The sequence below is a fragment of the Diospyros lotus genome, chromosome 8 (assembly GCF_014633365.1).
Source record: "Diospyros lotus cultivar Yz01 chromosome 8, ASM1463336v1, whole genome shotgun sequence".
Lineage (NCBI taxonomy): Eukaryota > Viridiplantae > Streptophyta > Magnoliopsida > Ericales > Ebenaceae > Diospyros > Diospyros lotus.
In genome coordinates, this window is record NC_068345.1 from 3,032,210 (window position 1) to 3,044,594 (window position 12,385).

Below are 12,385 nucleotides of genomic sequence, written 5' to 3' on the forward strand. Positions count from 1 at the left end.
GTTAAGGCCTTGTATTGACACCCAACTGTATCAAACCAAACCAAACCAAACCAAACCAAAACCCACCCCTCTTCCCGTTGCTCCACACTGTTGGGAAATTTCCCCTCTCCCACTGTTAATTCTCAGCTTATTATGTGTATATAAATATATATAATTCTTCCTTTTTTTTTGGGTTCGTAAACGTTCAAAGAGACCAATCAGATTGAAACAGTTCGATCCCGGTTTTAAAAGATTCAAGCTTCTTCTGCCTTCTGGTTCTCTTCTCCAAGGTTGTCATCCAATCCCCCCCTCTTTCTCTCTGTCTCTCTCTCTCTCTCTCTGTATATATATACATAGTTGTTTCGAATGCCATTTCCGGCCCTGTTTGGTTGCAGTTGTGATTAGTTTATCTTGGCTCGATTTGGGTATCAGTAGTGCTCTGTTTGGTTGGGTGACTGGTTGTTTTTCGATTTCTCATTCTTTTTGAGGTATGAAATGATTGTAGAATACCGAATCAGTAAAAATGTGGTCTTGGGTTTGCAGTATTGTGAGCATTGTCTTGAATTGTAATGTCGCAAATCTCAATTTTTACAGGACCATCGTAGAAAACCCATTTCGTAATTTCACTGAACTCGAGTGCTTTTTTGTTTTTCGAGGACATATACGATTGAAAATTCCCATTTTTTTACTCATCAAAGTTATGACTTTCACTTCTGAAAGAAAACAAGTGTTCCAATATTTCGGGAACAAGACACGATCACAAGAGACCCAAATCAGAGTTCTGGGAACCCTTTATGTCATTTCCTGTTATACGAGACTTTTGAGCCATGAATTGCATAGTATAAACCTAATTGTTTGCTTCTGCTTACCAAAGTTATATTTTCCGGGCCATAGGTGGCCTAATTCAGCTTTTACTCTGGCCTTTTTTTTTTTACATGCCCTTTTTATAGGAGTCTTGACATATTAATTAAGTTGTACGAGCCTAGTTTTTTCTTTCTTTAGTACTCAATCCAATCCTTTTTTATTATGGTTAGTTTCAGGTGTTACAATATGTTGGAAGCCCAGAGAAAGTTACCTATAGTGGGTATAGGCCGCCGTAGCAACAGTCACTTAAATGGAGCAATTACGTTAAGATCCCCTTCTGCAGTATCTGTAGTTGAAGAGTTCTGTTACGTCCTTGGCGGGAAGAAGCCAATACATAGTATCTTAATTGCAAACAATGGAATGGCGGCTGTCAAATTTATAAGGAGCATAAGGACATGGGCCTATGAAACATTCGGGACAGAAAAGGCAATATTGTTGGTGGCCATGGCTACTCCAGAGGACATGAGAATCAATGCAGAGCATATTAGAATAGCAGATCAGTTTGTAGAAGTTCCTGGTGGGACAAACAACAATAACTACGCCAATGTGCAGCTCATCGTAGAGGTGTTTATGTTTGTTCCCGTTTCATTTTTGCACTTTTGAGTTCTTTCTCTGATTGCCATGGAGTTTCAAAGGTGATGAAAAAAATAATTCTTGGACCTATTCCAGATGGCAGAGGTCACACATGTCGATGCTGTTTGGCCCGGTTGGGGTCATGCTTCTGAAAACCCTGAGTTACCAGATGCGCTAAATGCAAAGGGAATCATTTTTCTTGGGCCACCCTCTATATCTATGGGGGCGCTGGGTGATAAAATTGGTTCATCGCTGATCGCTCAAGCGGCTGAAGTTCCAACCCTTCCTTGGAGCGGCTCTCATGTAACTTATTTTTCAGCTCATAAACAATGCCATCCTTTTGGTTTTCAGAGCCTAATTGTGTTCAAATTCCATGTTTTTAGGTGAAAATCCCATCAGACAGCTGTTTCGTTACTATTCCAGATGACATCTATAGTAAAGCATGTGTTTACACTACAGAAGAAGCAATTTCAAGTTGTCAAGTAGTGGGTTACCCTGCAATGATAAAAGCATCTTGGGGGGGTGGTGGTAAAGGCATTAGAAAGGTTTGGCTCACACACATTACGACTGACACTGGAATTCTTTCCCTCCTTGATAAGTTTGTTTTATAGATAATTTTGTGTATTAGTTGCTTGATATGAGCAAGTAGAAATTACTTTTGACTTTGAGAAGCTTGGTTTCTATGCTTTTTTCCCCATCTTCTTTCTAAACTAAACCAAGTATACTGGTGTTTGAACTTTATAGGTCCATAACGATGATGAAGTCAGGGCGTTATTCAAGCAAGTTCAGGGTGAAGTTCCTGGTTCACCCATATTTATAATGAAGGTGGCATCTCAGGTATGACTGTCTATTATATTTTGTCCTGAACTCGTATTTTTAACACTTCTTTCCAGGACTTCCAAGAGTTTTCCTATATTCTCAATCACATTTGGTTTGTTGATAACAGAGCCGACATCTAGAAGTCCAATTACTTTGTGATCAGTATGGCAATGTTGCAGCTTTGCATAGTCGTGATTGTAGTGTTCAGAGACGACACCAGAAGGTAATTTCATCTTTTTGGTGTTGGTTCTTCATTCAAGCAGCTTTTTTCTTATTGCAGCTGATGAGTTTCTTGAATGCGTGCCACGAGTATACACTAGAAAATGGTTATTCATTTAATTATTTTTTGCTTTTTAATTGAATGATGCACAGTAATTTGGAAGGATTTTTGATAAATCACTATACTTTCTCGTTTGTATTAATAGATTATTGAGGAAGGTCCAATTACTGTAGCTCCTCTTGAAACGGTGAAAAAGTTGGAGCAAGCAGCTAGAAGGTTGGCCAAATGTGTGAATTATGTTGGAGCTGCTACTGTTGAGTATCTTTACAGTATGGATACTGGAGAGTACTATTTCTTAGAGCTCAACCCTCGGTTGCAGGTTTGTTACCATGGTTTCCACATCAGCCTGGTCTATTTCATTCACTGTTCGGTTGTATGTCATCATGTTAATCTCTTTGAGTTATCAATTTGCTTTTGTTGCCTCTGCATATGGTGGAATTAGCCATTGATTGTGAAAAGAGCTGGGTCTGCTAATGCACTCCTCTGACATGAGTGTCGAAGTGGCGTATATGCTCTTGTATTATATGACTATTAAATAAACTACCAAGGGTCTAAAAGCCTATAATTTTAACCTCTTGCTAGAATTAGTTGGACATGATCAGTAAGAAGGCTTCTCCACAGGTAAATGAAATTCGTTTGTTCTTTATGCAATGACAGGGACATACGAAAAGCCATGTACAGCTAAACGAGTTCTAAATGCATGAACAATTACTTATCATGTATATGTGCTGTAATATTTTAGGTGGAACACCCCGTCACTGAGTGGATAGCTGAAATAAATTTGCCAGCAGCACAGGTTGCTGTGGGGATGGGGATTCCTCTCTGGCAAATTCCTGGTATGGTCCTAACAGATTTGTGTTTCTTCTTCTGAAAACTTCCTGGTTTCATATGCCATTCATCTTGATTTTCTATTCCTATTTAACTAGAAATAAGGCGATTTTATGGAATGGAACATGGTGGGGGATATGATGCTTGGAGGAGAACATCTGTTGTTGCTACCCCATTTGACTTTGACAAGGCAGAGTCTACAAGACCAAAAGGTCATTGTGTAGCTGTACGTGTAACAAGTGAGGATCCAGATGATGGTTTTAAGCCAACTAGTGGGAAAGTACAGGTCTGAAAATCAGGCATAGTTAGCAGTATTTCTTCTATTCTGTCTTCTTTCTTTACTTTTTTGGGCATTTCACAAGGAATCTTTGCTGAGTGTTGTGACTTTGCACAGGAGCTGAGCTTTAAAAGCAAGCCAAATGTGTGGGCATACTTTTCTGTAAAGGTATATTTTTCTCTATAATGTTTTCGGGCATTGAATTTCAGAACTTAATAGTGACTAACTGCCACAATCATTTGCAGTCTGGAGGAGGGATTCATGAATTCTCAGATTCTCAATTTGGTAAGTGCCTTAGAAACCTAATAAGCTGGCTATATAAGGTGATATGTGTGCAGCTACTTAGAAACTAATGCTTGTTATTAAAATAAAATAGATAAAAGAAATGCTTGTTTGTTTTTCAATTTCTGACAAGGACGATTGCTGAAATAAGATAGGTTAGACTTTTCCAAGCATTCCCCTGCTGAATCTTGTTGATATGAATTCCATGTATAGCTTCATGATCAAAGAACACCAAGAGTATGATGTAATCTTGTCAATGAAATAGCTTTAAAATATCCTTAGAAATCCATTTTGAACATATGAAACACCTCTGCAACATGTTCTATTAGTTGCATCATAAAACACGGCTTACACATGCTCAATCATAAGCCTTGCAGAAAGCTTCACAGGAGATTCCACAGGCCCGTTTTAGTTTTGATCTTAAGTCACCCCTGATCAACTAATTTTTTATACCTGTGTTTGTCATATTTTTATTTCGAGATTTTCAATATTTTTTTAGACATTATCTTTTTTCGTGTCTTAATGTGTACTATCATGAGATTATTGTTCATCATACACATTAAACACTTTATTTCTACCATGACATTTCTTAGCATCATATTGGAAGATTATGTCATTGTGCTTTTAATGGCTTACCTGAACCCTTCCACTTTTAACTGTTCTATCAAAACTTCAGGAGTAAGCTCCACTTCATCTGAACCCTTCAATTTCTGGTGATCCTTGGATATGTTCCTATGGCTTACCAATATCTCCTAGCTATAGATACCTCCACATAGTATTCCTTTTTATGTCTGGAAGTGTAAGCCTGTCATTCACTTGCTGGATATGTAGAAACTACATTGGTACGTCTCAAGTTTATATTCCACAACATTCAGCATCAGTTCATTGGATGGTTTATGTTTATACTTTTGAGAGAGCTTCTTCCTTCAGAAACTTTTTATGCATGGTTCTTTTCTGAGTTGTAGATGATTCCATGAATCGTAAATATCTGAAGCTAAAATGAATAAATTGCACCATAGGTCATGTTTTTGCCTTTGGAGAGTCTAGAGCCTTAGCTATTGCAAACATGGTTCTTGGGTTGAAGGAGATTCAAATTCGTGGAGAAATTCGTACAAATGTCGATTACACCATTGATCTATTACATGTAAGCATTTGTATTTTTGGCATCCGAACCATCCATAAATCTTTGTTTTATTTCTATCTCTCTATATGTAACCTAACAACATAGCACATTTCCACAGGCTTCAGATTACAAGGAAAATAAGATACATACAGGCTGGTTGGACAGTAGAATAGCAATGCGGGTTAGAGCAGAAAGACCACCTTGGTATCTCTCTGTGGTTGGAGGGGCTCTTTATGTAAGTTTGTCTATTACACAGTGCTGTCAATTTCTGAGATTTTATGTTGTGAATTTTATAGCCAACTACCTTAGTACCACCAAAATTATTCTCTCTCTTATTGTCAACCTCAGAAAGCATCGGCCAGGAGTGCAGCAATGGTGTCAGAGTATGTAGGTTATCTTGAGAAAGGGCAAATCCCTCCCAAGGTACTGTCTTCAGATACCCATTTCAATCCTTATTTTTTGGTTTTTTTTTTTTCCTTGTATTTTTCTTTATTTTTTGATTTATGGTTTACCAAATAACAAGTGTCCTTCATTTGCAGCATATATCACTAGTCAACTCTCAGGTTTCTTTGAATATTGAAGGAAGCAAATATACTGTAAGTTTTCTATTGATGTATTTTACTACTTGATTTTTTGGTTCAATGGGGTATTTTAACATGTCATGACATAATAAAGGTTGATATGTAGATTAATATCACAAGAGGAGGACCGGGAAGCTACAGACTAAGGATGAACGAATCAGAGATTGAGGCTGAGATACATACGTTGCGTGATGGAGGTTTACTAATGCAGGCAAGCATATTCACCTTTTCTTTACTATTCTCTGATCTGCCTGTGTTAAAGTTCCCAGATTCACAGTTCGATTTTGCAATGCAACTATGGTCTTATGCCTGTTACATTATGAATTAAACCATGGCTTGTTTACTTCAACTTCTATATTTCATTATACTACATAGCAGAATTTTAGTTGGTCATTTCAATGTGTTGCAGTTGGATGGAAACAGTCATGTTATATATGCAGAGGAAGAAGCTGCTGGAACTCGCCTTCTTATTGATGGAAGGACTTGCTTGCTTCAGGTGTATATTTTATTTCCCAATGCCTGCTTACATGTGCGTTGGCTAAGTTTGAATAACTCATGCTGGTTATATCCAGAATGATCACGATCCATCCAAGTTGGTGGCAGAGACTCCATGCAAGCTTCTAAGGTATCTGGTATCAGATGGTGGTCATGTTGATGCTGACACACCTTATGCAGAAGTTGAGGTTATGAAGATGTGCATGCCCCTTCTTTCACCAGCTTCCGGTATCATCCAATTTATGATGTCTGAAGGTCAAGCAATGCAGGTAAAATATCCTTATGCAGTTTGAATTTTCTTTTCTCAATGATTATTAATGAATAAAGGTACTGGAGGCAGTGATATGGCCTTTTGATAAGTAATAGAATATAATGGGAGTTATAAGATAGCCATTTCAAAGTCTTTTTGTATTTTTAAAAATAAGCTTCACGCATGTGTATGTTCACAAAGAAATATCATAGCTCTATGTCAAAACAAAAAAGAAACACAACTTTGGCTATTATGAGCAAGTCCCTGCTCAAGAAGGTTTACCCCTACAGATTTCTTTGGGGTACATAAAGTTTCTAAATCATATATAAGAGGAAAAATGTACTTTTCTAGGATCAGGAGTTATATTTTTCTTGACCTTCTTAGGCTTTGAGACCTGTTTTGTAAGAACAAAAACAGTCTCCTTGTCAGAAGTGAGGTAGATGTACCAATTTAGCCAATCCATATTCTGTTGAAAGAAAGCTTTTGGACATTCCAAATCATACACAACTTCCTAGAATTTGTGTCATAATCTTGATAGATGGATTATCATTATTAAGATATACTTAAGCTTACTAACCAAACTTTCAAGAGCCTTCTTATATAATCTTCCAGTTCATGTAGTTGGGTTTTCGTTTACAATCATTTGTTGTCCACGATTCTACCCTGTTAATTGAGTCACAAGCTGTTTAGCTTATAATTGAAACTGGAGAAGACCTTTCTTCTATTTTCAGATTTCCAAACTCTTATGTCAACCTTTGAAATTTGTGACTGAAACCATAGTGGTCCCTTGTGACTGAAACCCGTAAAGATAACATTTAAATCTTCACCTCTCCACTTAGTTTTTCATAATTTTAGTTGTATTGCATTGATTTTGAGTTTTGGCCATGGTTTCATCACCAAGTTGCATATATCAGGGGTTTCCAATCATCTAAAATAGAGAGCCATACTCTTCATTAGTAGACTTCAAAGAGGGCTTTGAATACAGGCTTTCAGATAAGGATGGTTTACCCCATCAAATTAAGAGACGACAAAAAGTGGGATTGTCCTTTCTGGATGTCCATTGTGGTTAAATTACAGTAAGCTTAGATTTTGCAGAGAGAAAGTCAAGGGAGGCTGCTTTGATACCAATTGATGAAATACAATGGGAGCGATCACAGATTAAACATGCAGTTGACTATAGTACCAAAAGAATAGCATGACAAGATATATGTGAAAACCCAAGTATCAAGATAAAAACCATAGACAATTTGAACACAGGATTGAACAAACACAATAACAAAATTGTTTCCAAGAAGACTTACACCTGTTTCCCAGTTGTTAGCCCCACAACCTAACCAGTTGTTTCTTTGGCACTTGCTAAAACCTGCAATACACTGAATACTTGTGCATCTTCGTCACCTAAAGATCTTGCTTGGACCCACAAAATCACCGAGTTGATGTAGTGAAATTCACAACCCTTTCGAGGAAGATCCTTCTCTGAGGATTCTCTCCCTGTAAACTCTATCTGAATCTCTAAATCTGTGTATCTTACTAGCAGTTCCAAACCTCTGTCTTATATACTTAGTTTCCTAAAATATTTATGTATGGGAGCTTGAGTGGCAAATTTGCAAACCTTGAATGAATTGCAACATTCCAAAATTCATGCTCCAGGATTTCTGATCCTTTCAAACTTAAAAGAAGAGATCTGTTAGAATCCAATATGTTTGAACACTTCTTAAATCCATTCTATCGGGCCATTCAAACTCCTAGGTGCCCTTTCAGACTCATGACAACTTGTTGCAGAAATTAGCATTGTTCTTAAAATTACAAGTTGCTTCTTTTAATCCCAAGGTTCAATACATTTAGTACATTTTAGATTTTGCAAGAGTTTTCAAAGAACTCAAGTTTTGTTCACAAATTTTCCAACACTAAAAATTCTAACAATTTGTATTGACTCCTCCTCTAGGCTGGTGAGCTTATAGCAAGTCTTGATCTAGATGATCCTTCAGCTGTACGAAAAGCAGAACCTTTCCATGGGAGCTTTCCGCTCTTGGGACCCCCAACTGTAATATCTGGCAAAGTTCATCAGAGGTGTGCAGCAAGCCTAAATGCAGCCCAAATGATTCTTGCAGGATATGAGCATAACATTGATGAAGTAAGTACCCTTCCTGATACCATACACGGAGGCAGTTTTTCTAAAATAATGTAGACTAGTGATATACTATCAGTTTCAGTTGAATTTAGTATACTAGCGGACTAACATGAGATTTCATCTTCAATTACTTTTGGTGGAATTAATTTATCTGTTTCATTTCAAAACGTGTTCCTTCTTATCATAGTTTTATATCTGTCTCAGGTTGTCAACAACTTGCTTAGCTATCTTGATAATCCTCAGCTCCCTTTCCTTCAATGGCAAGAATGCTTGTCTGTACTTGCAACCCGCCTTCCTAAAGAACTCAGATGTGAGGTAGGTGGATTGGCACTTCACTTAATTGTTCGACTCATAAATAGTGCATTGTGCCCATATTTTACTGAATTTTTTTTGTAAATTAATATGTTTTTGTCCAGTTGGAATCAAAATATAAAGAGTACGAAGGTAGCTTGCAGAATGTTGACTTCCCTGCCAAAATATTGAGGGGTGTTCTTGAGGTTTGTTTACTCTTTGAAGTTCCTCATTTTCCATGCCTTGTGCTATTTGTTCTAGTCCCGACTGTTATTTATTCATCACCACAGAACCATTTAAGATCTTACTCCGATAAAGAAAAAGGAGCTTTAGAAAGGCTTGTTGAACCAATGATGAGCCTTGTCAAGTCTTATGATGGTGGAAGAGAGAGTCATGCCTGTGTAATTGTTCAAAACCTTTTTGATGAGTATTTATCAGTTGAAGAATTGTTCAGCGACAGCATCCAGGTGAGTCTGTCCTGAGACATACGTTTATTTATTATAATGCCAAGTTTTTTCTTATCCTCCATCTCTGACACATGAATTATTTCCCTCCAAAGAGGAAAAAAGGAACAATCCTTTTTATTTCATGTATCGATATACTTGCTCCTTTCTAAGCATTGGAAGGAAACAAAAGCATTGTGACACGTGAAAAAAGGAACGAGCACATTGACTCATTTATAACACCAAGTGGTTGATCAAGTTAAATCTTTTTATTATTCATTGGCATTTGCATATCTGAATTTCAATGCTTTTTTCTAGGCGGATGTGATTGAACGTCTTCGACTTCAATATAAGAAAGATCTCTTGAAGGTTGTGGATATTGTGCTATCTCATCAGGTATTCATAAAAGAACTAGGATTTTACATAAGCTTGGTTGTCATCGTCTATTCGTGGTATTGTTTGCTTTCTCTTCTTGTAGCAAGTGGCATTTTTTAAGTAGCAGCAATCTTTTTGTTGATATCCAGGGTGTTAAGAGTAAAAATAAGTTGATATTACGACTCATGGAGCAATTGGTGTACCCCAATCCTGCTGCATACAGAGATAAATTGATCCAATTCTCTGCACTCAACCATACAAATTACTCGGAGGTACAAGTTGCACAGACGATTTTCTTGCTCCATCATGATTTTCTTTCTTGCTCCATCACGCTGTTGTTAGTTTTCTACTTCTGTTAGTCATATCCTTAAATCATCTTGTAAATCAACATGAAGTGTCCATTATTTCCAATGATTTTGTAGTTAGTTCCTTAATCAAGCTCCAAATCTCATTTTGCTTTTTACAGTTGGCGCTAAAGGCAAGTCAACTGCTAGAACAGACCAAACTGAGTGAGCTCCGGTCCAGCATTGCCAGAAGTCTTTCAGAATTGGAGATGTTTACTGAGGATGGGGAGAATATGGACACTCCTAAGAGGAAAAGTGCCATTGATGAAAGGATGGAGTATATCGTGAATGCGCCTTTAGCAGTTGAAGACGCTCTCGTGGGCCTATTTGATCACAGTGATCCCACCCTTCAGAGGCGGGTGGTGGAGACTTATGTCCAAAGATTGTACCAGGTATTATAATCAAAACTCTGATGGTCATAACATCTGATTGCTTCACTGGGGTAGCACTGTCCTCTGATATTTTATTTTCATTGTCAGCCCTACCTTATGAAGGGCAGCATCAGGATGCAGTGGCACAGATTCGGTCTTATTGCTTCTTGGGAGTTCTTGGAAGAGCATATTGAAAGGAAAAATGGAGCTGATAAATCATCAGTTGAGAAGCATGCAGAGAGGAAATGGGGAACAATGATTATTATCAAATCTCTTCATCTTTTTCCATCGGTGATAAGTTCTACGCTAAGAGAAACAACTGATTACAAAAAGGACACAATCCCAAATGGTTCTGTAGATCCAGCTAGCTACGGTAACATGATGCATATTGCATTGGTAGGAGTCAACAACCAGATGAGCTTGCTTCAGGACAGGTAACCAGCACATTTTGCCTTTTGTCTTTCATACTTTTATTATCAAAGGAATATGGCCCCTCGGTTGCATCCTCAATATGGAATTGCTGACTCAAAATCTGATCCATCTGGTCACACTTGTATTTGAGCTATATTCCGATTCAAAATGGATTCAATCATTAATTGGATCATGCTCTGGAGCTCGGCATTCAATACGTGAATAGTTACAACTTTTGTGCAGCGGTGATGAGGATCAGGCGCAAGAAAGAATCAACAAGTTGGCCAAAATGCTTAGAGATAAAGAGGTAAGCTCTGGTCTTCGAAGTGCAGGCATCAAGGTTATTAGCTGCATCATACAGAGGGATGAAGGGCGGACACCAATGAGACACTCATTTCACTGGTCAGAAGAGAAGCTTCATTATGAGGAGGAGCCCCTACTACGCCATCTCGAACCTCCTCTATCCATATATCTTGAATTGGTCCGTAATTACTTAACTCTAGCGTTGATCATTCCGTGGACCTTAGGCTGCTGTAAAGTTGATTAAACTTTATTGAATCCCAGGACAAACTCAAGGGTTACGAGAATATACAATACACTCCATCCAGGGACCGTCAGTGGCACCTATACACTGTTACAGATAAGCCGTCACCAATCCAGAGGATGTTTCTCAGAACTCTTGTAAGACAGTTGACCTTAAATGAAGGTTTCATGGGTCTGGAAGTTGGAACAAACAGATCCTACTTGGCTATGTCTTTTACTTCAAGGAGCATCTTGAGGTCCTTAACGACTGCAATGGAAGAGTTGGAACTCCATGCTCATAATGATGCTATCAGATCTGACCGTGCTCATATGTATCTATATATCTTACGCGAGCAACAAATAGATGATCTTGTGCCTTATCCAAAGTAAAAAAAAGAAAAAAAAAAATCTATATTATTTTCCATAAGTTCTCTTTCAAAATAAATTTGGGGAAACCATTTTGATGGTGTCAACCTGATATTCTTTTCAGGAAAGTTGAAATTGATGGTGGACGAGAAGAAGCTGTTGTCGAGGCAATCTTGGAAGAGCTGGTACGTGATGTCCATGCTTATGTCGGTGTTAAAATGCATCGGTTAGGTGTCTGTGAATGGGAAGTGAAGCTCTGGGTTGCATCTGCTGGACGAGCCACTGGTGCTTGGAGGGTAGTGGTTCAGAATGTAACTGGGCATACCTTCAATGTGCATGTAAGTATTGGTTTCATTTTCTTTACCCAATTGGGGGTCACCCTAAATCATTCGCCATTTTGCTTGTTCTAGTAGGACCTTTATCCATAGAGATGATGCAGGCAGGAAATACTCTATGTTAGTGATTTTAAATGCTGAAAAGTTTTATGAATATGAATCAAATTATAGTATTGCCCGACATAATTCCCAGATATATCGAGAGCTGGAGGATGCAAGCGAACAAAGAGAAGTCTACCATTCAAACTCTGCAAGGAGCCCTCTGCATGGTGTTCCTGTGAATGCACAGTACAAGCCTTTGGAAGCTCTTGATAGGAAGCGATTATTGGCAAGAAAAGCCAACACCACATACTGTTACGATTTTCCTCTGGTGAATACTTTGGAACCCTTAATGGCATCAAAATAATATGTAGAAAACTTACTTGTATTCTTGATGAGGAATTTT

The 12,385-nt window shown here is 38.0% G+C and overlaps 1 protein-coding gene across 3 annotated transcripts in view; it reads left to right on the forward strand.

The window, feature by feature from the left end:
• The window catches only part of LOC127808680 (acetyl-CoA carboxylase 1-like), a 14,979-nt gene continuing 2,594 nt past the window's right edge, over window positions 1-12,385 (forward strand). Inside the window, exons 1-30 of one of the 3 annotated variants that reach the window (XM_052347247.1) lie at window positions 1-269; window positions 1,020-1,407; window positions 1,513-1,719; window positions 1,800-1,961; window positions 2,161-2,253; window positions 2,363-2,458; window positions 2,661-2,834; window positions 3,258-3,351; window positions 3,442-3,629; window positions 3,738-3,788; window positions 3,866-3,905; window positions 4,922-5,046; window positions 5,144-5,260; window positions 5,374-5,448; window positions 5,565-5,621; window positions 5,713-5,817; window positions 6,016-6,102; window positions 6,179-6,370; window positions 8,297-8,485; window positions 8,687-8,797; window positions 8,899-8,979; window positions 9,064-9,240; window positions 9,535-9,612; window positions 9,741-9,863; window positions 10,058-10,327; window positions 10,415-10,740; window positions 10,961-11,198; window positions 11,282-11,625; window positions 11,730-11,943; window positions 12,134-12,310. In XM_052347247.1, the coding sequence (XP_052203207.1) occupies window positions 1,030-1,407; window positions 1,513-1,719; window positions 1,800-1,961; window positions 2,161-2,253; window positions 2,363-2,458; window positions 2,661-2,834; window positions 3,258-3,351; window positions 3,442-3,629; window positions 3,738-3,788; window positions 3,866-3,905; window positions 4,922-5,046; window positions 5,144-5,260; window positions 5,374-5,448; window positions 5,565-5,621; window positions 5,713-5,817; window positions 6,016-6,102; window positions 6,179-6,370; window positions 8,297-8,485; window positions 8,687-8,797; window positions 8,899-8,979; window positions 9,064-9,240; window positions 9,535-9,612; window positions 9,741-9,863; window positions 10,058-10,327; window positions 10,415-10,740; window positions 10,961-11,198; window positions 11,282-11,625; window positions 11,730-11,943; window positions 12,134-12,310 (4,569 nt within the window). In that variant the 5' untranslated portion in view covers window positions 1-269; window positions 1,020-1,029. Of the gene's footprint in view, window positions 270-295; window positions 468-1,013; window positions 1,408-1,512; window positions 1,720-1,799; window positions 1,962-2,160; window positions 2,254-2,362; window positions 2,459-2,660; window positions 2,835-3,257; window positions 3,352-3,441; window positions 3,630-3,737; window positions 3,789-3,865; window positions 3,906-4,921; window positions 5,047-5,143; window positions 5,261-5,373; window positions 5,449-5,564; window positions 5,622-5,712; window positions 5,818-6,015; window positions 6,103-6,178; window positions 6,371-8,296; window positions 8,486-8,686; window positions 8,798-8,898; window positions 8,980-9,063; window positions 9,241-9,534; window positions 9,613-9,740; window positions 9,864-10,057; window positions 10,328-10,414; window positions 10,741-10,960; window positions 11,199-11,281; window positions 11,626-11,729; window positions 11,944-12,133; window positions 12,311-12,385 lie in introns of those variants that run through there. The other 2 variants (XM_052347246.1, XM_052347248.1) reach the window with 2 other exon arrangements.